At 46.9% G+C, this 26,054-nt stretch overlaps 1 protein-coding gene across 4 annotated transcripts; it reads right to left on the bottom strand.

The window, feature by feature from the left end:
- Nucleotides 1–576: 576 nt before the first annotated feature.
- Nucleotides 577–25,164, bottom strand: pcbp2 (poly(rC) binding protein 2). 4 transcript variants are annotated; one of them, XM_063037466.1, is made up of 13 exons: nucleotides 25,144–25,164; nucleotides 21,593–21,715; nucleotides 20,291–20,314; nucleotides 20,160–20,192; nucleotides 19,964–20,080; nucleotides 19,644–19,775; nucleotides 18,748–18,876; nucleotides 12,916–12,993; nucleotides 11,854–11,895; nucleotides 10,150–10,225; nucleotides 8,929–8,978; nucleotides 8,096–8,265; nucleotides 577–990 (listed from the first exon to the last, which is right to left on the bottom strand). In XM_063037466.1, exons 2-13 carry the CDS (start codon nucleotides 21,656–21,658, stop codon nucleotides 732–734), a joined length of 1,176 nt encoding a protein of 391 aa, XP_062893536.1. In that variant the 5' UTR covers nucleotides 21,659–21,715; nucleotides 25,144–25,164; the 3' UTR covers nucleotides 577–731. The 4 variants fall into 4 exon arrangements, with proteins under 4 accessions (XP_062893536.1, XP_062893534.1, XP_062893535.1 ...); XM_063037464.1 differs by lacking the exon at nucleotides 25,144–25,164 and adding an exon at nucleotides 24,791–24,943; XM_063037465.1 differs by lacking the exon at nucleotides 25,144–25,164 and adding an exon at nucleotides 22,504–22,524.
- Between the last annotated feature and the right edge of the window lie 890 nt (nucleotides 25,165–26,054).

The raw sequence follows: 26,054 nt of genomic DNA, 5'->3' as shown, positions 1-26,054 counted from the left end.
TGTCAGAAGTAGAATTTTATATATATATATATATATATATATATATATTTTTTTTTTAAAACAGTGATGGGTGTGTGGAACACTTTGCCAGGGGTGGTGGTAGAGGCAGATACTTTGATAGACACATGGTTGATAGAAAAACGGAGGGCTATGTAGGAGTGAATGGTTAGCTTGATCTTAAAGTTATAGGTTAAAATGTCACCACAGTTACACGGGCCAAAGGGCCTGTACTGTACTGTCATGTTCTGTTCTTATATTTTGTACTGTACTCTGTTGTGCTAAGGACAAAGTCTGTCTTGCCTTATCTACGCCACTCATAAGCTTATAACCCTCTAACCCTTCTCAATACTGCTGTCAGACAGGAGCTTGAAGGCCACAGCTCAACGTTCAACAACAGGTTTTTCCCCAATGCCACCGATTCTTGAATCCACCTGCAGAACCCCAACACGAACTCGCACTGAATTTCTCTCCCGCTGTCTCTCACAGCGTGACATTGAGTAAGTTACGTGCAATCTTTGTGAATTGACCTTTATGTTTTCATTACCCTGGGCAGCTACTGCTGCAAAGACATAACTTTCCTGCACGCCTGCAGGAGCTCGCAACGATACACTCGAAAATCGGCACTTTGAAGTGCTTTAATGAGGGACCGCCTTCAAGCCACAGACCCAATGAGCTGAAGGGTCTGCATGCGCGCCCCCCACCACCTTTCCATGTCTGGGGGTGGGGGTGTGTCAGTAAGGGGAGAAACGGACCTTACCCCCCTTCTGTAGCACAGAGGCCGACGTCCCTTCCTCTCCCCCTTTCGAGGAGCCCACTGCCCTAAGGGGCTGGTGCGGCTCAGCCTGGGGGCTAAGGGGTTCGGGGAGGGGCTGGGGCAGGCTCTCCGCAGGCTCTTGAGGGGGTCCAGGACTGGGGGCCTCACCCACGGGAGTGTCCAGACCAAGGGGGGCAGCCGAGGGTTTCTGGCTGGTGGGTTTAGAATTCTCTAAACTGGAAGAGAAAGAGAGAGTGGGAAAGGATGGCAGGAGGGAGAGAGGGGATGGAAGGGGGGAGTAAAGGGTTGGGGAGAATGGAGGGCAGAGGAGAGGGTAGGGGAGGGGAGAAGGGTGGGAGAGAGAGGAGAGAGCGGGGAAGAGAGGGAGTGGTTTGGATGGGGTGGGAGAGAGAGGGAAGGGGAGGAGGGAGAGACACGACAAACAGTCTGACATTAGAATCACTGGGTTAACAGTTAGCGGGGGAGAGGGGCAGATCAAAGGGAGATAGAGAAGGGTGAATACTCGTTCGAAACACTCCCCAGGATCCGCAACACAACCCTACGCCTACACCCACCCACCCACACACACACACACACACACTCACACAAGCACAGTCGGCCCAAGCGATCTACGCTGACGTAGATTCTAATCTAAGCCAATCCCGCTTGCACATCTTTGGCCCTTATTGCTCCAAACCATTCCTATCCCTGTTCCTGTCCAATGTTGTTAATATACCTCCCTCAACCACTACCTCTGGAAGCTCTTTCCATACACGGACCATCCTCTGAGTGAGCAAGTTGCCCCTCAGGTCCCTATTAAATCTCCTGCCTCTCACCTTAAAACTGAGGCTTTTGGTTCTTGAATCTCCAGCCATGGGAAAGAGACTGTGCATTCACCCTATCTGTGCCTCTGATGGGTCACCCCCATCTCCTGCGCTCCAGGAAATAGTCTCAACCTGCCCAATCACTCTCAATTCTTCATTACCTCAAATCCAGACGGCAGTATCTAAAATCCCCTCTGTACTCTTTACAGCTCAATGGCATCTTCCCAATAGCAGGGCTACCACAACAGTACACAATTCTCCTTGTGGGGGATTGGCAACGTCTCACACAAGTGCAAAACAACATCGGAACTCGTATACTCAGGGCCCTGACTGATGATGGCCAATGTGACACTAATTTCAGGGAACCTGTGCTGTAGCCCGAGCTCCCTCTGTTCTACAACACTGCCCTTTCATTTACTGTGTATCTGTACTCCGAGCCCCCTCAGTTCTACAACACTCCCCTGACATTTACCAGCCTCTCTGTGTACCTGTACCGAGCTCCCTCTGTTCTACAACACTCCCCTGTCAATTACTGATCTCTCTGTGTACCTGTACCCTGAGCTCCCTCTGTTCTACAACACTCCCGTCATTCACTGTCTGTGTATCTGTACTCCGAGCTCCCTCTGTTCAACAACACTCCCGTCATTTACTGATCTCCCTCTGTTCTACAACACTCCCCTTTCATTCAATGTGTGTCTGTACTTCGAGCTCCCTCTGTTCTACAACACGCCTGAGCCCTGCTGTTCATTATGATAGCACTGGTTTGTTTGCCCAAACTGCAATACCAGTCACAGAAACATATATATATACACACACACAGAATCAGATGCACATAACAGACACACACACACATACAGAGTCAGCTGCACATACAGACACAGAGACTCTGGCATACACAGTCAGGTGCACATACAGACACATACACACACAGAGCATCAGATGCACATACAGACACACACACACAGAGTCAGGTGCACATCGAGGCACACACGCACATAACACCAGTGAAGTATACAGATATACAGTTAGGCTCACAAGTACACACCAAGCCAGACACTCAGTTCGTGTGCACATTCTCAAACACACTGTCCTATCACACAGGTGACACGAACCCTCCTTACACATCAGGTTAAAGGGAATGTGGGGGGTGGTTGGGGGAAATCATGGTGGGAGGAGGTCTGGAGACAGATTTGACTTACTAGTTTGGGATCTGACCCCTCCACCAAAGGCTTGTCTCTGACCCTGTTCAGGCCACACTGGAACAAACAGGCAATCAGACATCACCCCCGCCCCCCCAATGCCTCATGCATCCCCTGCCCACTGAAAGCTTAATTACTGGAGCAGCAGCAAATGTTCGGCCATTCATTTACATCAACGATTTGGATGTGAATTTTCAAGAGACAGTGTTTAAGTTCACAGATGTAGTAAATAGGTGATTTTGTAGATTCTACATTGTGGAAAATTACAGGGGGATTTAGATCATCTCAGTGTCTGGGCTGAAGATTAGCAATGGCTTTTTAATCCAGATGAATGTGATGTATTTCAGTATGGAAGATCAAAACCAGAGCAGGACATACAATCAATGGTCAGGCCTCGGGAGTGCTGTGGAACAAAGGGACCTCTGAGTAGAAGTGTATCATTCACTGAAAGCAGTCATGGTGTGAAGGTGGTATTTTGGCAAGCTGTCCTTCATCAGTCAGGGCAACAAGTACAGGAGTTGGGAAGTTATGTTCAATTGTACAAGACACTGGTGAAGCTGCACTGGGGGTACCGTGGACACCCCGCTGCAGGAAAGGTGCCATTAAACTGGGAAGAGTGCAGTGGAGATTTACGAGAATGCTGCTTTTTGCAGGGAGATTGGGACTTTCTTGCTTGGAATGTAGGAAATTGAGGGGGTGACCTGACAGAAGTGTATAAAATCATAGACAGGGTGTAAGCAGAGTCTTTTCCCCGGGGGGGGGGTGCTAAAAACATGACGGCATAGTTTAAGATCAAAAGTTGGAGATTTAGAAGGGACACCAGGGGCAACTTCTTCACACAAAGGGTGTTGCAGATTTGGAATGAGCTGCCAGAAATAGCAGCTGAGGCAGGCATGTTAATGTTTTGAAAGCTATATAGATAAGTACATGGGCAGGAGAGTTTGGAGGGCTATGGGTCAAACATGGACAGATGAGACTAGCTCTCTGGCAATGGTTAGTAGGGATGAGTTGGGTCAAAGGGCCTATTTCTGAGCTGTATGATACCAGTTGCAGACAGGAAACCACTGGAGACAGATACCTCCACCCAACAGAGGTGGTATTATCTAGAGTTCTGGTCACCCCATTACAGGAAGGGTGTGAGGGCTTTGGAGAGGATGCAGAAGAGGTTCACCAGGATGCTGCCTGGATGAGAGGGCATGAGCTACTAGGAGAGGCTGGACAAACTCTGGTTGTTTTCTGTGGAGCAGCAGAGGGTGAGAGAAGATATTATTTATAAGGTATAGACAGACAGCTGGTATCTTTTGCTTCCAGAGTAGATATGCCTTATACTAGAGGCATGCAATTAAGGTAAGAGGGGTCAGGGCAAGTGTTTCTTTTTAATTATACAGTGGGTGGCAAGTGCCTGGAATGCACTGTCAGAGGTGGTGGTGTACACAGATACGATGCAGGTGTTTAGGAAACTCATTTTATGGGTAGAAAGACTGGTTCCTGTGCTTTTCCATGGTATCTCAGTGCCTGTAATTTCTTAGAAGCTGAAGAGTATTTGGCATGTCACCAAATACTCCATAAACCTCTCCAGATGTACTGTTACATTACAGTCTGGTATACCAAATCCCACTGCAAGAAAAAGCAGTGTCATGGACACATCAAGATCCGTCACAGGTACTTCCCTCCCCACCATGGGTAGTATCTATGAGGCATGTCCTCAAGGGGGCAACATCCATCATACAAATCCCCACCATCTGGGCCATGCCATATTCTCAGTTCCTATCTGGCAGGAGGTACAGAGCCTGAAGCCCCACATCACAGGGTTCAGGAACAGCTACTTCCATTCAGTTCTTGAAACAACCAACACATCCCTGATCACCACCTCAGCAATGCCACTCTTGCACTTGCATTACCTGAGAAAAGATGTACTGGCGTTGGAGAGGGTTCAGAGGAAGTTCATGAGCATGTGCCCAGGAATGAAAAGATTAACATACGAGGAGCATTTGATATTGCTGTGCCAGCACTCGCTAGAGCTTAGAAAAATAGCTGGGAGGGAGAGTCAGAAGAGAAGATCTTATTGAAACCATAGGATATTGAAAGGTCTAGATTGGGAGGATGTTTCCTATAGTGGGGGAGTCTAGGACCAGAGGAGAGAGCCTCAGAAAAGGACGTCCCTTTGGAACAAGACAAGAAGCCAGAGGGTGGTGAATCTGTGGAATTGATTTCCACAGATGGCTGTAGAGGCTAAGTCATTAGGTATGTTTAACACACAGGTTGAAAGGAATAATAAATCAGCCTTGATGGAATGGCAGAGCACTCGATGGGCTGAATGGCCCTAAACAGCAGGGATACAGGCCCTTCAGCCCAACCAGATCATGCTGACCATGATGTCTACCCCACTATTCGTAATTTCCTGTGTTCTGCCCATATCACTCTAAGTGCTTCTTAAATGATACTGCCTCAACCACTTCCTCTGGCAGCTCATTTCATTCCACCCTTTGCCCCAGGTCCCTTAAATCTTGCGAGCGACTTGTTTGCAGTTTACTTTTTCTTTGTATTACTGATGTGTAGTTATATCCTTGTGTTGTCTGTGACAGTGCTGCAATTTTTTTTTTATTGAGACTATACCTCTGTGTATTTGTGCTCATGACACACTCTACCTGAATGTTGTCTCTTCACCCCTTCCTTGTCTGAACCCTTGCCCCAAGGCGCCTATGATTTCTATTCTGGACCCCACACATGGACTAATTTCATTGCCAATTGCAAGTCAGGAGACTGATCTCTCGGGTCAGCCCCTCAGAGACTTGAGGTACAGGGAACAGGAGCATGAACATTGGTGGGCTGAACAACCTGCTTCAGTTGGCTGTTTGTGCTGTCATTTACTGAGTAGGCTACAAGCACTGTGTCCTGGGTAGTAAACACACCTCCAACACTGGGTCAGTTACAATAACTCAAAGGCACAGTGGTTACAATGTGCTGCCCAAGTACAAACCACACGCATAGTTTCAACAAGTTGCACCACTTGGTCTTGGGGGTGTGGTGTCCCAGATATATCCTCAGCAAGTGGGGATGTAGTTAGTGTACTGTTCCAGTTACTGTCTCACTGAGTGGTGTGCAGTGCAATTGAAGTGTACTAACTTCAGGGGCTGGGGTACACTGACTGTGTACTGGCCCAAATACAGTCTCAGGGTCCTATTCCATTCTCCCATATTCCCCCCTCTCAGTTTCTACCCCTAATCCAGTCTGGGGTCCCAAATTAACACAGCTACCCCTCATAAGGCTAGGAGAGCAACGGAGCACGAGCATGTGCAGGGAAGAATGTGCAAACTCAACATGTATATACACACACACACACACTCACTCACACTCCGCACAAATACACACACAGCACAGGAGGTCAGGATCAAACCTGGGTCTTTGGAGCACTGAAACAGCACCAATGACACCCACACCCCACTCCCCTGCCGCCCCCACCCACCACCACCCACTCTGCTCCAGAGGCAGTGGAAGGATGCTCGGCACAGATTCGATCCCCAGTTCTGCTTGTCTTTTCATTTATTAGAAAAATTCCAACATTACAGAGTTTTGGTTGACACTGGGGAGAAGTCGGTCCATTCGGGATACAACTGTCCCCAAGATCGCTCTCTTTCGTCCTTCTTTCTTAAACGCCGGTTTTCAAATCAGAAGCCAAAAAATAAATCCTCGTAAACAATAAAAAGAGGGGAGAGAGGAGAGGAGGAGAGGGAAAGGGAAGGGGGGAAAATATATGGATTTGGGTGAGGGTGCATCGGTCGGAGGAGAGAGGGGGTTAAATCGCCAGGCAGGTGACAGGTACAAATTTACAAACTGCATGGGCGTGGAACTGGTCGAGGATTGCGGAGGGGGCTGTACTACTGGCTCGCCATTCCCGACGCTTCGGAAGACAACCTAGAACGCAGGGAATGAAGGAGAAAGGCGTGTGTAAGCGGTGTATAAACCATACCACGCGACAGCCACGCTACTGGGCACTTGTTTGGGTGGGGAGAGGGGGAAAGGGGGAGGGGGAGGGATGGTGGTGGTGGTGAAGTCAGGCACACAAGCACACCTGTACAGTTAGACACATACATACACCGCAATTCAACCACGCACCCACACAAACACTGGTACAGTTGCACACACTGCAATAGAACCAGACAATATGCAGACACAGAGTGAAGCGCAAAGGCATACACACACGAAGTCAGGGCACACTCCAACAAGCAGTCCTACCCACATGCGTGACACGACCACCCCCAAACCCTTTCCTGGCCCGGCACGGGTGGGGAAACTGCCATCCTCACAGGAATACAATGCAGCCAGCCCTGGTTTGGGGAGGGGGTTCTGGAGACATCAGGACAGGTGGCTTGCCTGTCCCTTCCCTCACAGTGACAGACTTCCAAGTCTGAGATCCAATACTGTTCCAGTTTGAAATTTCCCTCCTGGTCAAACCTATTGCATTGTCCTAGTTACAGTCTCAGGGACTGAGGTATAGTAATGAAATTCTGTTAACAGCCTCCAGGACTGCAGTGTAGTTGTTGAGGTCCTCCATTGGTTGGGGTTGATCATGGATATTGCATCCTAGTTGTCATACACAAGCCAGAGAAGTACAACATGGAGAGCAAGCTGTTGTCTATGCAGTAAATCAATCAGAAGGAACAGCAGAGACTAATGCTGCTTGGCACCAGCAGCATTATAGGAGTTGGCAGTTAGCGTTGAACTCAACTAAGACTGCCTTAGGGAGTCCATTTCCAGATTTTTCCTCAGGGTTTACTCCTGAAGCTTTCCCCATGAGTGGGTATAGCTGCAAAGCAGCGGAAGTTTGAGATCAGTTTTCCTTTTCCTAGATAAGCTGCCAACCACAGCTGCCCAAAGCGACTGGTTTTAAAGTGCCAGTAGCCTGTCTTTCCCGTTCTCCTGTCAGTAGAAATGGTTCCACCTGGCTTAGTAGCTAAGCCAAATGCAAAGGCCAGGAGGTGGACTTGGTTGTCAGAGGCTATATGAAACACACATCACTGACAGCATTTAATAGGTAGCAGGAGTTTATCCCCTCTACCATCACCACCCTCCCCCCAAGCCATGACAACCATAAGCTGTACCAGTTACAGTCTCAGGGACTGGGGTATTGTTTAAGTGCACTGAGGTAGTTATGCCCTACATCCACGTCCATCCTGCAAACCACTGAACAGGACGCCATAGTTAACAGGTGGAAGGGAAAAGTCACACCACAGGGACAGAGCTGCGTTGAATTCCTGTCAGGGTGGTTTGTAGGGGGAGAGTAGATAATCTGAGATTCGGCTCCCCGAACACCTTACCTTGCATTAATAAGGTACTGGGCCAGGCTGATGTTGGCGGGTGAACCAGTAATGGTGATTTGTCGGTCAGTTGAACCCTCAGCAGGGTTGGAGATCTTGATCTGTGCCCCAGACATCTGCCGGATTTCGTTGATCTTGCTGCCTTGTCGTCCAATGATGCATCCAATCAGCTGTGAGATAAGAGAGGGGAGATGGGGTGTCACAGACTGGTGGGAGAGGGAAATGGGGCACCATAGACAGATGTGGGAGAGTAGACAGGGTGCCTCAGGAGATGGAGATCATAGAGGAGAGAGAGACAAGTCAAAGAGCAAGGAGAGTCACTGAGGGCTGAGAGACAGGAGATTTGGGGGGGGGGGTCATTGGTAAGGAAGGGAGGAGAGAGATATACACTGAGTGTCACACAGAAAGGAAAGTGGATCAGAGATGATCACCTATTGCCGGGAGACAGAACAGCTGGAAGGAAGGGGGGACAGTGACCAAGGGCTGAGACAGTAGACAGTAGTCATAGGCCCAGTCATGGAGGCAGGGAGTTGTTGGGATATTTTAAACACCGGCAGCAAGTACCAAGGAGGTGCGGAGAATAGCTGACCCTTTCAAGCCAGAACACAGCAGGAGGGAGAAATCCACAAACTCAGCAGCACTGGTCTCACGGAGAAAGGATGAAGTTAACGACATGGAACAAGGAGCTCCCACCTACTGAGCAGAATTGTCTATGATAGCACCACTTAGGGCCACCCCAATGCCCTCTGGTGCTGTCAGGGATGGGAGGTCTTGAAGTGGGGGTGGGGTGAGGTGAGGAAGGAAGGGGTCCAAAGCAGGAAGAAGGTACTCACATCGTTGGGAATGGCAATTTCATGAGAACTGGTTTGAGAGGAGTCCAGACCTGTTGGAAACAACAGATATTAACCAGTTACTAAAAATCGCATCAAAAGTTGTGCAAGACCCAAAGGAACACAACACAGGCCCTTTGGCCCAACTGGTCTATGCTTAACCTAATGCGACTTACCTGAATGTGGTCTGTATTCTCTGTGCGCGCCCCCCCTCCCACAACTCCATTCTGCATCTGTTCACATGCCTGTCTAAAGATCTCTAAAGTTGCTATTCAAAATTAGGTTTATCATTGACATACAGAATGCTGTGCAAGACAAACATTCCCATAAATTACAATAAATAAGCAATGCAAAGGAGGAATGACAAGGTAGTGTCCATGGACCATTCAAAAAACTAATGTCTGAGGGGAAGAAACTATTTCTATTACATCTGTTTTCACCACCTCTGCTAGCAGCATGTTCCAGGCACCTACCTCTGTTTTAAAATAAACTTGGCTTATAAATCTTTTACAGAGGATAGTTAGTGCAATGCTTTATAGCATCAACAACCCGGGGTCAATTCCCACTGCTGTAAGGAGTTTGTATGTTCTCAGTGAATGCATCACTTCCTCTGGTCTCCTCTCAAAGTCCAAAGGGGTTAGTGAGTTGTGGACATGCTATGTTACCGCAGGAAGCACGGCAACCTCCCTCCCCACCATTGGTAGTGTCTACAGGAGGTGCTGCCTCAGGAAGGCAACATCCATCGTCAGAGATCCCCACCATCCGGGCCATCCCACCTTCTCACAGCTCCCATCGGGCAGGAGGTACAGAAGCCTGAAGTCCCACACCACCAGGTTCAGGAACAGCTACTTCCCTTCAACCATTCGGTTCCTGAACCAACTGGCAAAACGCTAATCACTGCAGTGTAGCAACACTACGACCACTTTGATCATTCTGCACTAAAATGCACAACGTTTATTCTAATTGTTTTCTCACAAAAATCATGTAAGCTTTATGCCTAACTTATGCTTTTCCAACAATGCTCAGTGCCTGAGACTCTGCTGCAGCAATTAAGTTTTTTCCTTGCACCTGTGGATGTGACATTAAGCTCCTCTGATTCTAACACAAGTAACCACGAGGTTTAGAATATCTGTGACCAGTATCCCCAGGCATCACTGGGGAGTGTGGAATGATGTGTAACCCAGTATCCCTGACCCACCATTTACTGGACGCTGAGGTACTGACCAGAATATCCTGGGCTGGTTTGTCCCACCGGTGTGAAAGGTGTCTGCTGCATGGCCAACTGGTGGAGCTTGGTGAGCTGTGTGAACAGAAGGGAGAGAGCAATAACAGTGAATACACAGTTATACATCTGTATCATGGTATAGATGGTAATAATAAACTAATACTAGCCTGCCCAACTGTTAACGACACATACCTACCTGGGGCAAGGAACTAGCAAAAGCCAGCATGACCCACTGTGATAGTGGAGACCTTCTCAACTCTATCATCCCAGACACTGGAATCCTCAAACAGTGGCAGCCCAATCAACTAAACTGCAAACCCCTATTCTAGGCAACCAATCACCCTCTGCCTCAAAGACATCCACAGACTCTGCTGTCCGAGGAAGCGAGCTCCAACAGCCTTCAATAAATGGCACTGTCCCACATAATTGGGCCCTTCAGCCTATCCAGTGCATGTTGGCCTGGCCTTCTGCCTAGTCCCATCCACTTGCAACCGGACCATAGTCCTTCAAACTGTACCCCATCCATAATTCTTAAATGTTGCAATCAAACCCATATCTGCCACTTCTGCTGGCAGTTTATTCCACACACTCACCATACTGGGTGAAGAATCCTCCTCAAATTCCCCCTAAACCTCTGACCTCTAGTTCTAGTCTCACCCAGAGGAACACATCTGCATGCATTCATCTTATCTACAGCTCTCAATTTTCTATAGCTCGAAGCCAACCTATCACTCTCCTACGCTTCAGGGAATGAAGTTCTAAGCTATTCCACCTTTCCCATAACTCCAGTCCCTGCAATATCCTTGCAAATTTTCTCTGCACTCTTTCATGTACTCAGGATTGGAGGTGTCTGAATAAGGTCACCTCTCAATCCTCTAAACTCCACAGGATAGACACAAACTGTCCAGCCTCTCCTGACGGGAGATCCACCTCAACCCTGAAATTACCCTGATGAATTTCCTTCCAATGTCAGTGTATCCTGTTTAATTCAGGGGACCAAAACTTGAGTACCGAACCTCAAGCATGGCCTCACCAAAGCCCTATACAACTGCAGCAACTCTATTTTTAAACTACGCCTTTAAGAACCCAACATATAGCACTCTTAAAATAACCCACTGTTTCCAACCCACACTCCAAAACACATTTTACTCATTTGTGCTCTCCACAGAACAGGCCCTATAGCCCACCAAGTCTATGCTACATCTCCATTCCCTGCACGTTCACAAATCTAAAAATGTTTCCTAAACATTGCTTTCACATCTACTTCCACTGCCGGCAGTACGTTCCAGACATCCACCACTCTGTGCAAATAAAAATTTGCTCCATACATCTCCTTTTAACCTCCCACTCTTACCTTGAAGCTATACTCCCTAGTATTTGACATTTTCGCTCTGGAATAAAGAACCGAAATCTTTCATAATTTTATCAATCTCTATCAGGTCTCCTCTCAGCCTCCACCGTTCCAGAGAAAACAACCCAAGTTTATTGAACTTCTCATTACAGCTCATGCTCTCTAATCCAGGCAGCATCCTGGTGAACCTCTTCTGCACCCTCTCCAAGGTCTCCACACCCTTGTTGTAATGGAGTAGCAAGAACCACATGCAACCTGACCCCACGTTTGATAAAGTTTGAACTTAAAAAATCCTTTAAAATATATTGCAAAACTTCTAAGATTCGAAAAATCAAAAATGAAAGGAACTTACATCAGGATGTGGAATGGCAAACTGTCCCTGAATGGTGTAAGCCTATAAGATTGAGGGAAGAAAGAAGCTGTAAGTGAATCAACCACCATCTCCAACCCAACCCACACTGAAAGGCTGAGCAAGCAAGCCCCGATCATTTCTGCAGTTCAGCTGCTTCAGATAGGATCACCTTAGCCTCTAATTGATCCGCGTGAGACAGGGAGGGAGGAAAAATAGAATAGTACCGGGCCTTCGGCCAACAATGTTGCACTGACCCAAGATCAATTTAACCCTTCTCTTCTACGTAGTCCTTCATTCTAACAATCTTTTAGATGTCCCTCATGTATCTGCCTCTACCACCACCCCGTCTACGTCTGATACTTTGCACCAATCACCTTAAACAGATGTCCCAAGGTATTAGCCATTTCTGCCTGGAAAAAAGTCACTGGTTGTCCATTCTATCGATGCCTCTTATCTTGTACAACTCTATCAAGGCACCTCTCATCCTCCTCCACTCCAGACTGAAAAGCCCTAGCTTGCTCCCCCTGCCCTCATAAAACATGCTCTCTAATCCAAAGGGCATCCTTTATAAAGCCTCCTCTGCATCCTCTCTAAAGCTTCCTATAATGAGGCAACCAGAACGAACACAATACTCCAAGTGTAGTCTAACCAGTATTATAGAACTGCAACATTACCTCACAGCTCTTGAACTCAGTCCATGACCAATGAAGGCAACACATGCCTTTTTCACCACTCTATCATCTTCTGCAGCAACTGAGGGATGTATCAATGTGCACCTCAAGATCCCTCTGCTCCTCTACACTGTTAAGAAGCTGTCAATAACCATGTATTCCGCCTTCATATTCGACTTTCCAAAGTGAATCACTTCACACTTTTCTCGGCTGAGCTCCATCTGCCACTTTTCAGCCCAGCTCTGCATCCTGTTAAAACTTACGATAATGTTCTGCACTATCCACAAAACCACCAACCTCTGGGGGGGGGGGGTTAGGGAAGGAACAGGATCACCATTGGCAAAGCAGCAGGAGCAAACGAGGGGGCTGGGGAAGACTGTAGCTTCCTTACCTGCCCGCCAGCAAAGATGACGGGAGCTGAGACAGGCTTGGGCCGGTACGGCACGGTTATACCCTTCGGTGGAGATTGCTGGAAGACAGAGAGACAAGTCAGATATCCCCCACCACCCACTCAGTATGCAAGGCTGGTACATGTTCACTGCAAGTTAAGGAAATAGAACCAGGCTGTTCAGCCTACCAACCCTGCTCCACACATTCAACTGTGGTGCATCCTTTTATCTCAGCTCCGTTCTCCCTGTAACCCTAACTATAGCACCCTCCACCACAATCTGTTGATAAACACACAAAACGTAACATCTATGGAGTGCAACAGTCAACATTTCGGGCTGAAACTCATTATCAGGACTCACTAACATTAACCTCTCCATATATGCTACTTGACTTGCAGCATTTTATGTGAGTTGCTCTGGACTTCCAACATCTGTGGGGGGGGGGGGGGGGGGTGAAAAAGAGAACTGTCTGCATTTTTGGTCCTGAACCAAAGCTTTAATCTGAGACATCGGCAATTCCTCTTCCACTACCCATCCCCATAGATGCGCTTGACCCACTCATTCCCCCCAGATTTGTTGCTCCAGATTCCCCGCAGCCTCTAAGAACTCACCCAACTCTGACTTAAACACACTGTCTTAGCCTCGCACCATCCTCCGTGGCAACAGCCCAGATTCTCCAGAATCAGGTTTATCACCACCAATACACAATTTGAAATTTGTTGCATTGTGGCAGTACAATGCAATACACAAAACATACTATAAATTATAAGAAATAACTATGTAAAAAAGATAACCAAGTAGTGCAAAAAGAGAGAAGTATTGAGATGGCATTCACAGGTTCATTGTGTGTTCAACTATCAACTATCTATCAACTCCTGCTTTAAATATACACAAAGACTTGGCCTCCACAGCTTCACCACTCTCTGGCTGAAGAAATTCCTCATTTCCGTTCTAAAAGGACACCTCTCTATCCTGAGGCTGTCTTCTGGCCATAGACTCTCCACATCCAGTTTATCAAGGCCTTTCACCATTCAATTGGTTTCAATGAGGTCACCCCTCATTCAATGAGGTCACCCCTCATTCTTCTGAATTCCATGGAATACAGGCCCAGAGCCATCAAACACTCTTCATGTGACAAGTCATTCAATCCAGGAATCATATTTGTGAACCTCCTTTGAACTCTCTCCAGTTTAAGCACATCCCTTTCCAAGGTAAGAGGCCCAAAATTGCTCACAATACTCCAAGTGAGGCTCCACCAGTGCTTTATAAAGCCTCAACATTACATCCTTGAGTTTATATTCTTTATAGGCATCCGTTAGTCTCACGAGACCATGGATTTGCGCCTTGGAAGGTTTCTAGGGCACAGGCCTGGGCAACGTTGTATGGAAGACCAGCAGTTGCCCATGCTGCAAGTCTCCCCTCTCCACACCACCAATGTTGTCCAAGGGAAGGGCATTAGGACCCATACAGCTTGGCACCAGTGTCGTCACAGAGCAATGTGTGGTTAAGTGCCTTGCTCAAGGACACACACACTGCCTCAGCCAAGGCTCGAACTAGCGACCTTCAAATCACTAGACGAACGCCTTAACCACTTGGCCACACGCCAACAGTTTATATTCTAGTCCTCTTGAAATGAACGCTAACATTACATTTGCCTTCCTCACCACAGACTCAACCTGCAAATTAATCTTTAGGGAATCCTACCCAAGGACTCCCAAATCCCTTTGCACCTCAGTTTTTTTGAATCTTCTCTCCATTTATAAAATAGACAATCCATTCATTTCTTCTACCAAAGCGCATGACCGTACACTTCCTGACACTGTATTCCATCTGCCATTTCTGTGCCCATTCTCCTAATCTGTCTGTCTTTCTGTAGCCTCCACTTCCTCAAAACTACTTGCCTCTCCACCCATCTTTGGATCACCTGCAAACTTTGCAACAAAGCCACCAATTCCATCATCCCAACCATTGACATAAAGCAGTGCTAGAAAGTTTATGAACCCTGTAGAATTTTTTCTACTTCTGCATAAATGTGACCTAAAATGTGATCAGATCTTTACGCAAGTTCTAAAACTAGGTAAAGAGAACCCAATTAAATAACAATAAACATACTTGTTTATTGAGAAAAATGATCCAATATTACATGCATTTGTTAGAAAAAGTAAGTGAACCTCTGGGGTAATGCCTTCTACAAATGCTATTTGGAGTCAGGTACTCCAATCAGTGAGATGAGATTGGAGGTGTGGGTTGTAGAGGTGCCCTGCCCTATAAAAAAGTGACAAAGTCAGGTTACTGACAGAGCCTGCTCTTCTCAAGAAAGATCTGTTTATGTGCACCATGCCTCGATCAAAACAACTTTCAGCGGAGATTAGAATTGTAGAGATGCATGAAGCTGGAAAAGGCTACAAAAGCGTTTCTAAAGATCCGAGTGTTCATCAGTCCACAGTAAGAGAAATTGTCTACAAATGGAGAAAACTCAATTACTATTGCTACTCTCCCTAGGAGTGGGCGTCTTGCAAAGATCACACCAAGAGCACAATATGCAATGCTGAAGGAGGTGAAAAAGAGTCCAAGTGTAACAGCAAAAGACCTGCAGAAATCTCTAAAACTTGATAAAAGTTTCTGTTCGTGTGTCCATTATAAGAAAAACTCTGAGCAAGAATGGTGCTCATGGAAAGACACCACAGAGGAAACCATTGCTCTTCAAATAAAAAAAAACATTGCTGCATGTCTCAAGTTTGTAAAAGACCACCTGGATGTTTTACAATGCTTCTGGGACAAAAGTTGAACTTTTTTGGCAGAAATGCACATTGCCACAATTGGAGAAAAAAGGGCACTGCTTACCAATACCAAAACCTCTTCCCAACTGTGAAGTGTGGTGGAAGGAGCGGGGCCTGGACAGAGGGAACAATGAATTCAAAATTGTATTAAGACATTTTACAGGAGAATATCTGGGTAGCAGTCCATCACCCGCAGCTTAATAGAAGTTGGATAATGCAACAAGACAATGATCTGAAAGACAAGAGTAAATTAATAGCAAACAACAGGAATTCTGCAGATGCTGGAAATTCAAGCAACACACATCAAAGTTGCTGGTGAACGCAGCAGGCCAGGCAGCATCTATAGGAAGAGGCGCAGTCGACGTTTGAGGCCGAGACCCTGCTAGTAAATTAATAGAATGGTTTAAATAGAAGAAAATCCCTGTTTAGGGATGGCCGAGTCAAAGTCCTGACCTTAATCCTATAGAAATGTTGTGGAAGGACCTGAAGCAAACAGTTCATGCAAGGAAGCCCTCCAACATCCCAGAGGTGAAACAGTTTTGTAAGGAGGAATAGCCCAAGATTCCTCAAAGCCAGCTGATGTGCAGGACTGATCAGCAATTACATAAAGTGTTTGGTTGAAGTTATTGCTGTACAAGGTGGTCACATCAGTTACTGAAAGCAAAGTTTCACGTACTTTTTCCAACAAACCACATGTGATATTGGATCATTTTTTACTCAATAAATAAATGAACATGTTTTTGTGTTATTTACTTAATTGGGTTCTCTTTATCTAACTTCAAGACTTGCGTAAAGATCTGATCACATTTTGAGTCATATTTATGCAGATATACAAAAGCTTCTACAGGGTTCACAAGCTTTCCAGCACCACTGTACAACTTAAAAATAATATGTCCCATCACAGACCCCTGTGGAACACCACTAGTCACCAGCATTCAGCCAGAAAAGGCTCCCTTCATTCCCATTCTTTGCCCCCTGCCTATCAGCCACTGCTTTATCTATGCTAGCATCTTTCCTGTAATACCATGGGCTCATAGCTTGTTAAGCAGCCTTACGTGTGGCAGTTTGTCAAAGGCTTTCGGATAATCCAAGTACACATCAACCAATTCTTCTTTGTTTATCCTGCTTGTAATTTCTTCAAAGAATTTCAATAGAGTTGTCAGGCAAAATTTTCCCTTGAGGAAACCATGCTGACTATGACCTATTTTTTCATGTGCCTCCAAGTACCGAAACCTCATCCTTAATAATCGACTCCAACATCTTCTCAACCACTGAGGTCAACTAACTGGCCTACAGCTTCCCTTCTTGAAGAGTAGAGTGACATTTGCAATTTTCCAATCTCTGGAACCATTCCAGAACCTAGTGATTCTTGAAAGATCATTACTAATGCCTCCATGATCTCTTTAGCCACCTCTTTCAGGACTCTGAGGCGTACACCATCTGGACCAGGTGACTTATCTATGTTCAGGCCTTACAGTTTCATAAGAACCTTCTCTCTAGTAATGGGAACTTCACACACTTCATGCCCCAACATCTGGAACTTCCACCATACTGCTAGTGTCTTCCATAGTGAAGACTGATGCAAAATACTGATTCAGTTCATCCGCCATTTCAGTGTCTCCATTACCACCAGCATTGTTTCCCAGTGCTCCGATATCCACTCTCACCTCTCTTTTACAGTTTAGGTATTTGAAGGAATTTTTGGTTTAATATTATTGGTTAGCTTACTTTCATGTCCCATCTTTACCTTCTTAACGACTTTAGTTGTCTTCTGTAGGTTTGTAAAAACTTCCCAATCCTCTAACTTTCCATTAATTTTTGCTCGATTATATGCCCTCTCTGGCTTTAACTTCTCTTGTTAGTCATGGTTGCATCATCTGTCTCTTCTTCCTCTGTGCCTTCTCAATTGATTCCAGAAATTCCAGCCATTTCTGCTCTGCCGTCATCCCTGCCAGTGTTCTTTTTCCAACTCATCTCTCATGCCTCTAATTTCCTTTACTCCACTATAATACTGATACAATTAACTTGAGCTTGTCCTTCTCAAATTTCATGCTGAATTTGGTCATATTATGATCACTTTCCCCCAAGGGCTCTTTTACCTTAAACACTCTAATCAATTCTAGTCCTCGATGTGATGGAGTTGGCTGAGTTTACAAGCCTCTGCAACAACCACCTAGATGAAGGGATTTCGCATCTCAGTTCCAAAGGGATGTTGCTTCATTCAGTGGCTGTGCCATTAGATCCACAGCTCTCCCATTGATAGACACATCCTCTCCAGATGTACCGTAGACAGCATTTTGAATGATTGCATCACCGCCTGGTGTGGAGGCTCCAATGCACAGGATCACAAGAGGCTTAGAGTTGTAGATTCAGCCAGCTCCATCACAGGTACAACCCTACCCGCCAGACGACATTTGCAAGAGACAGTGCCTCAAGGCGGCAACATCCATCACTAAGGACCCTCACCATCTGGGACTTGCCCTCTTCTCATTACTACCACTGGGGAGGAGGTACAGAAGTCAGAAGACTCACACAATGTTTTAGGAACAGCTTCTTCCCCTCCATAAGAACTCTAGGCAGTCCATGAATCCATGAACACGACCTCACTTTGGCACTATTTAATTTTGTTTCTAAACCACATACAGTATTTACCATTATTATTACTGAATATCTAAGTGTTTTAGGATGGTGGAGCAGAGACACATCTTTACCAAGAGATGTGAAGTGCTCCTTCCCTCCACTAGCCTGCTGGTCACCCTTGGGCAAGATGTAGCACGTTCTTCCCCACCCCCAACCCCCATCCCCAGATCAGAAGACATGGGAGTAGGTAGTGGATGGCTGTATGAGCAGCTCATGCACATCACAAATCCTGGTTACATGACCACTGATGCCAGGCAGACAATCTCAGAAAGAGTATTGATAATGGCTGGGGTCACCCATCCATCTTGCAAAAACACTACCCAGAAGGCAGCAACAGCAAAGGTTCGACTGCCCCACCCAAGGTCCCAATTCCTCCCACCCCACAACATCTTCCTGTCAGTAAGCCCCAGGTACCTCCAGGATCACCAGACAGATCTGCTTGGCGCACTCGATGATAGATGGTGGGGTCCCGGCAATGGTGATCGCTCTCTCGGTTGAGTTGGGCAGCATGTCGCCAGCCACCTGGACCTGGGCTCCAGTTGACTGGAGAAACAGAGAGAGGGGAGGCGGTCACATGGATTGGAGCAGAACAGCACAGGAACAGGCCATTTAGCTAATTAGGTCCTGCCGAATGCAATACAATTACTAAACCCCACCTCTGTGTACATAGAACAGAACAGCATAGCTACAGGCTACACTGAACAGTGCAAAATTAAACCTAACCCGCCTACCTGTACGTAGAACACTGAACAGTGCACTATAGGAACAGGCCCTTCAGCCCACAATGTTGTGCTGAGCTAATTAAATTCATCCCTTCTGTCTACACAATGTCCATATCCTTCCATTTGCTACATATTCACTTATCTAACAGCATATCTTTCTTCACCATCACCCCGGCAGCACACTGCAGGCACCCACCAGTGTTGAAATATCCATGCATTTAAGGTGAGAAGGGGGTAAGTTCAAAGGAAATATTTCAACCCTGGAGAAAAGATCTTAGCTGCCTATCTATTCCTCTCATAATCTTCTAAACCTGTATCAACTCTCTCCTCAGCTCCATCACTCCAGAGATAATAACTCATGTTTGTCTGACCTTACTCTACAGTTCATGTGCTCTGGGCCAGGTAGCGTCCTGATGAAGAGTAAAACTGAATGAAATACTCCAAATGATGGTGCAACGACTTCCTTACTCTTACATTCAACGTCACAGACTAGGCCCTCACAGACGTTCACGTTACACTTCACCTCCTCTCGTACACACGGCAAGTCCCTTTCTCTTCCCCACTTGCTGACACAATTGTACAGCTCACCTCACGGATTTCCTTAATCTTGCATCCACCTTTGCCAATTAGCGATCCACACTGGCTGGCTGGGATCACAATGCGCAGGGTGACTGGAGGCTGGCTGGAGGCAGTGCTGTTCGCCATGCCACTGTTGATATCCTGAGGAGAAAGGGTTCAGGGAATGGTCAGACATGTGCTTTAACGATGGAAAACCCAAAGACACAACCGCAGAGAGGAGATAATAGCAGGTACGAAAGAGACAGAGATTGGGAGGGGGGCCTCCCAAAATTTCAAACCCAGCACAACTGCTAACCCATGCAGAGACTCTAGCCACAACCCAAACTGACCTCTTCCAGCTTGTGAGTGATCATGGTGAATGCCTTGAAGATGGCACTGGTAGGGCCAGACAAAGTGACAATCCGCTCGGGGCAGTTTCCCTCAGAGATATTAATTCGTGCTCCGCTCTGTGTGTGAAAGAGAAAATTTCAGATTAAGCACCAACATGAAAGCAGAAACTGCTGAGACTGGAAAATGGGTCCTTACCTCCTCTCGCATCTTCTTCACGGTCTCTCCTTTCTGGTGGGAGGAGGGAAAAGAGGGAAAAATGTTTACCTGCTGTTCAAAACACTGAGAAAAGGAAGATGCAAGACATTACCTGTCACACAGCCACTAACCTTCCCAATGATACTTCCCACTTCCTGCAAACAGAACAGAAACAAATCACTCAAGGAATGTTCTTTTGCAAAATGGAGCAAACTTGCTTGAAAAGATAATCAAAGGCAGATCCCACTCCTACCTGCCTTCACTTGTTTAGGAATTTATGGCTAATGTGAAGGCTCAAGTCAGTGCAGTAAAGCACAGAAACAGGCACTTAGGTCTACCATAACACTGACCATCGTGCCTTTCTATACTAATCCCACTTGCCTGCATTAATCTCACTTGCCCTACTCTCTACTCATTTAGGCACCTATCCAAGTGCCTTTCAAGCGTTATTACTGTTCCTGTTTCCACCACCTCCATTGGCAGCTGACTCCACATCCCAAGCAGACTGTGGAAATACTTTCCCCCTCAGGTGCTTTCCCACCTTAAACCTATACCCTCAGTTTTTATATCATGGTTAACAGGCACTAGCTGCCTACCCTAACTGTACCTCTCAAAATGGTACAAGGCGGCCACCTTTCAGCTTCCTGCAATCCAAGGAAAACAGTTCCAGCCTCTCCTTATAGCTCCAATCCTTTGTGAATTTTTTCTGCACCCTCTCCTGCTCAATCCCATCCACCCTATCGTTGCGAGACCAGAACTGTACACAGTACTCCAGGTGAGGTCACAACAACGTCTTGTGTAGCTGGAACACGACATCCCAACCCCTGTAGTCAGTGCCCTGACTGAAGGCCAGCATGCCAAACATTTTCTTCACCACTCTGTGCCTCCACTTTCAGGGAACCACATACTTGCATTTTTCTGCATTCTCTGTTCTGAACCATCCCACCACCACACAGTCAAAAATACAGCACAGAACCAGGCCCATTGTGTATGCTGACCATAGGGCCTGCCTGAGCCAGTCTCACGTGCATGTTTATCCTATGCCCCTTTAAACTTTTCCTATCCAAGTGTCCTCTAAATGCTGTTAATGTTCCTGCCTTAAGCACTTCCTTTTTCTATACCCATGTGAGAAAAGCTTGCCCTTTAAGTCTCCTTTAAGTCTCTCCCCTCTCACTTTAAACCTGTGCCTGCTAGTTTTGGACTCCCAACCCCTGGGGACAAAACCCCAACTATCTACCCTGTGGCTGCCCCTCACTTTATAATCCCCATACTGGTCACCCTACACTGCAGGGTAACAGCCCCAGCCTATCCTGACTCAAGACCTCCAGTTCAGTCAACATTCCTGCAAACCTTTCCTGTGACCTCTCTCGCTGAACCAGAGCCTTCCTCCATTAAGCACACCTGTACCTCACCCACCAAGGAGAAACACAAACCTTCCCGTGCATCAGCAGCCTGAGAGTCAGGGTGACGTTGAGTCCTCCTTCAACACCAGGGTCCATGTCGATGAATCGAAATGGGTGGAGTCTGACGCTCTCTCCGGTGAATCAGAGATGTTCCTACAGTGACACAAAATAGTTTCTTCAGCAACCTTCCTGCTAACTGCAGACATTTACTCCCCCATAGCACCCCTGCTGTAAGGGTCGTCTGGTCACTTAGTGAATGGCAACAGGAGATACAGGAAATTCTGCATGACCCCATTGACTCTCACTAACTTTTATTGGAGCACCACAGGAAGCATCCTATCACGAAGCATCACAATTGTTCTGCCTGTGATGGGAAGAAACTGTAAAGTCATAGGCACAGCTCAGCACATCACGGAAAGCAGCCTCCCCTCCATGGACTCTGTCTACACTTCACTATCTCAGCAAAGCAGCCAGAATCATTAAAGACCTCACCGCTCAGGTATTCTCTGCGTCCCCACCCGTAAGGATGGAGATATGAAAGTTTGAAAGCAAGGACAGCTTCTCTGCAACTCCTGACCTCACAGTCTGCAGTACTGTGCAAAGATCTATAACTAGGGTGTTCAGAACTTTCACACAGTACTGTATACTGGTTACAACATGAAGGTGGTTTGGCAAACAGAAAAAAATAAGAGTACTTAGCTTTGTATTAGCTCAGTAGTGTTAAGTGTTATTTGGTAACTGGAAAGACATAGCATAAAGTCTTTTGCACAGTACTGCATCTCATTATGATGTCCTCTGCGCTGCAATTCCTCTAACAGTATTCTGCATTGTTATCGCTTTTCCCTTATTATTGTTACCTGAATGAAGGTATAGTGAAAAATTTGCACAGTGAATTGAAGTGCTGATGCGATTAAATGATCTGTATGCAAAAGCAAGCTTACAAATTGAATAAACACAAGATTCTGCATGAAATCCTGAACAACACACACAAAACGCTGGAGGAACTCAGCAGGTTGGGCAGCATCTATGGAAATAAACAAACAGTTAATGTTTTGGTCCGAGACCCTTCATCAGAACAGGAAGGGGAAGATGCCAGAATAAGATGGGGGGGGCGTGAGGGAGGAAGGGGAATGAAGTAAGAAGCTGGGAAGTGATGAGTGAAAAAGGCAAAGCACTGGGGAAGATGGAATTTGATAGGAGAGTGGGAAAGAGGAATTACCAATTGATTATTATCAGAGCTGAGATTGAACTTCGACTAATCGTAGCTTGACAATACCAAACATTATCTCAAAGGCACAACCCTCACCATCATCAAGAACATCTTAAAGAGGCGATGCCTCAAGAAGGCAGCATCTGTCACTAAGGACCCTCACCATCCAGGACATGCCCTCATCTCATTAGGACCACTGTGGAGCAAATACAGGAGCCTGAAGAGAGACACTCAACATTTTAGGAAATTTCTTACCGTCTCCCAAACAATCTACAAACCCACGAACACTTCTTCAATCTGCCTTTTTGCACTTTTTAAAAAAAATTGCAACATAGAAATTTTTCATGTACTGTTCTGCTGCCACAAGATACAGCAAATCTTATGACATACGTCAGTGATCATAAACCCGATACACTGAATTTTCAACACACCCAAGGGCACTACCAGTCATGCTGAATATCCTCCTGCCAAAGGGTTTCAGCCTGAAATGTTGACTGTTTACTCTTTTCCATAGATGCTGCCTGGCCTGCTGAGTTCCTCCAACATTTTGTGTGCTGCTTGGATTTCTAGCATCTGCAGATTTTCTCGTTTGATGCCGAATATCTTACCCTTTTACACAGAACTCCCTCTGTTCAACACTCCCCACCAGTGTGTCCCATCCTTGAACACTGAAGCCCCCGTTGCTCAACACACCCTACCATTCACTGTTTGCGTTTTACCCTTGTACACTGATGTCTATCTGTCCCTTGATACTTGCCACAGTGTACGCCCTATCCTTGTATACTAAACACTCAACACTCCCCACCATTAACTGTGTGTTGAGCCCTTGTATACCGAAGTTCCTGTTCCTCAGCACATCATTCATGGTGTGTCCTACCCTTGCACACGTTTACATATCCATCCCCTTGGGAAGAAGTTGCCACTCAGATTTCCCTTAAATTGCTCCCCTCTCACTTTAAACCAGTGCTCTCTAGTTTTAGACTCCTACACGTACAAACAAATTAACAAGGATTGCGGTGGGCAAATGTCACCATGCTTCCAATGCCAACTTACTACCCCTCACTGGTATGTCTTTCGACTGTGGCACCAAAGGAGAAACCCACATGGTCACGAGGAGAACGTACAAACTCCTTACAGGCAGCAGCGAGAATTGCAAAAACCCTACACTACTGTGTATGCGTAACCCTATCTTTATGCTCTCAATGTTATAAAGCTTGATAAGGTCACTTCTCAGTGTCCTACACTCAGGAGAAAAAGTTCCAATTTATCCTCATTTCACTGAACTTAAAAACCATCACAAGCAACCGAGAAAGTGGGGGAAGTGGTGACCCCCCACTCTCCATTGGATGCAGCCACCCCTCACCGTTGTACTGAATTGGAACGATAACCCTGGCTCTGACCAGCGACGGCTGGGAACTGTGAATTAAACCAGAGGAACTTCAGGAATGGGATAATCCAACCAAAATTCTCCCATACAAACACCCCAGCCTCCATCTTTCCATACCTTACAAACCCCCTCCCCACTTTTGTCCCTCCCTTCATCACAACTTCTCCCTCCCTGGCCCTTTCACTCCATCTCTCCCACCCACTGTGATGCCTCTCTCCCTCAGGACACAACCCTCATAAGTCTACCAGAACACCCCCATCCCCTCTCCTCTCCAGCGGCTCGCAAACTTCCCTCTGCATCTCCACTTGCGTCCTCTCCTACAGACCACTACCCCTCCCCCTCAATAACGATTCTGTTCCCCACAAACTATTCCCTAACTCCCTTAACCTACACCCTCTCCCCTTCCATCCCGTGTGCCATTCCTTCATCATTCCCTCCCTCTCACCGTCCCTCACTATTTCCTCATTCCCAAGAAGAGACCCAGTGGGAAAACGGCAGTGACGCCACTCGCAGGCCTCCGGCCTACTCCTCTTCCCTCCGCCTGGAGTCCGATCCATTCCTCACAATTACGCACTCCATATCTCAATACACCCCGCGAACCACCCACCACACTCCTCCCAGCCCTCCTCACCTGTTCCAGGTCCGGGCGGGGAGGGCCTGGGCGGGGAGGTCGGGTCGGGGCCGGGACTCGGGACTCGGGGAGGCGGGAGAGAAATGGCGGCGGCAACGCGGGCACAAAGAAGCTGCGGCCTGAACCCTGACCCCAGCACGTCACTGACTGCCGGCCGCCGGCAACATGTTCAACATTGCGCCTGCGTTTCTTCCCGCCCCCCTGGCCACTCCAGTAACTGCACCTCCGTTTATGCCCGCCTCGCCGGTCACTCCAGTAATTGCACCTGCGTTTATGCCCGCTTCGCCGGTCACTCCAGTAATTGCACCTGCGTTTATGCCCGCTTCGCCGGTCACTCCACCAACTGCACTTACGTTTCTAACCGCCTCGCCGGTCACTCCACCAACTGCGCCTGCGTTGCTGCCAAGCTCTCCGTCAATGAGTTTGCGCGTCAAACCGTCGGCTGTTGGAATAAAATATCTGCGCAAACGGCCAACCATCGGCCCTGAAGGTAGCGCGCTTTTACCGTTAACGCTCCGCGGTACTGCGCGCAGGGTGGTGGTGAGTCCATCTGTGGGAGGAGGGAGGTCGCTTGGCGCCGATGTAGTGCGCCTGCGCAGAGAGAGGTGGCGGCGAGGTGTTAGGGGTCGTTTCTGACCCTGCAGAAAGTTAAACAATTTCAGGTTCAAATGTTGCTCGTGTTTGTTTGCAGAGGGCGTTGCACTGTAATCGTCGCACAGCGGGGTTGATCACGCCGTTGTAAACATTGCACATCATCAAGGGCCCCTACTTTGTGGGACGTACCTTTTCTCAAAAGTTAAAAGGAAAATCTGTTATCAGAGTACACATATGTCACCATATATAAACTTGCGATTCATTTTCTTGCAGCCATACTCAATAAAGCCAATAAATTAGTCAATGAAAGACCATGCCGACTGGTATATAGCCAGTGTGCAAAAGACACCCTCCCATCCTCCGCCACCTCCAGTTTAAATTCCATGCAGAATATTTTGGAGGATCAAGAACCAAGACAATAAACTGAGCAAATACAAAAAGAAATAATAAATAAAAATTAACGACATGAAGAGCCCTTCAAAGTGAGTCTGTAGGTTGTGGGAACATATCATGTGATGGGGTGAGTGAAGTTATCCCCTCTGGTTCAGGAGCCTGATGGTTGAGGGGTAATAACTGTTCCTGAACCTGGTGGTGTGAGTCCTGAAGCACCTGTATCACCTTCCTGATGGCATCAGCAAGAGATCATCACCTGGGTGGTGGGGGTCCCTGA

Source organism: Mobula hypostoma, chromosome X1 (genome assembly GCF_963921235.1).
Source record: "Mobula hypostoma chromosome X1, sMobHyp1.1, whole genome shotgun sequence".
Taxonomy (NCBI): Eukaryota; Metazoa; Chordata; class Chondrichthyes; order Myliobatiformes; family Myliobatidae; genus Mobula; species Mobula hypostoma.
This window is presented reverse-complemented; position numbering and strand designations above follow the sequence as displayed.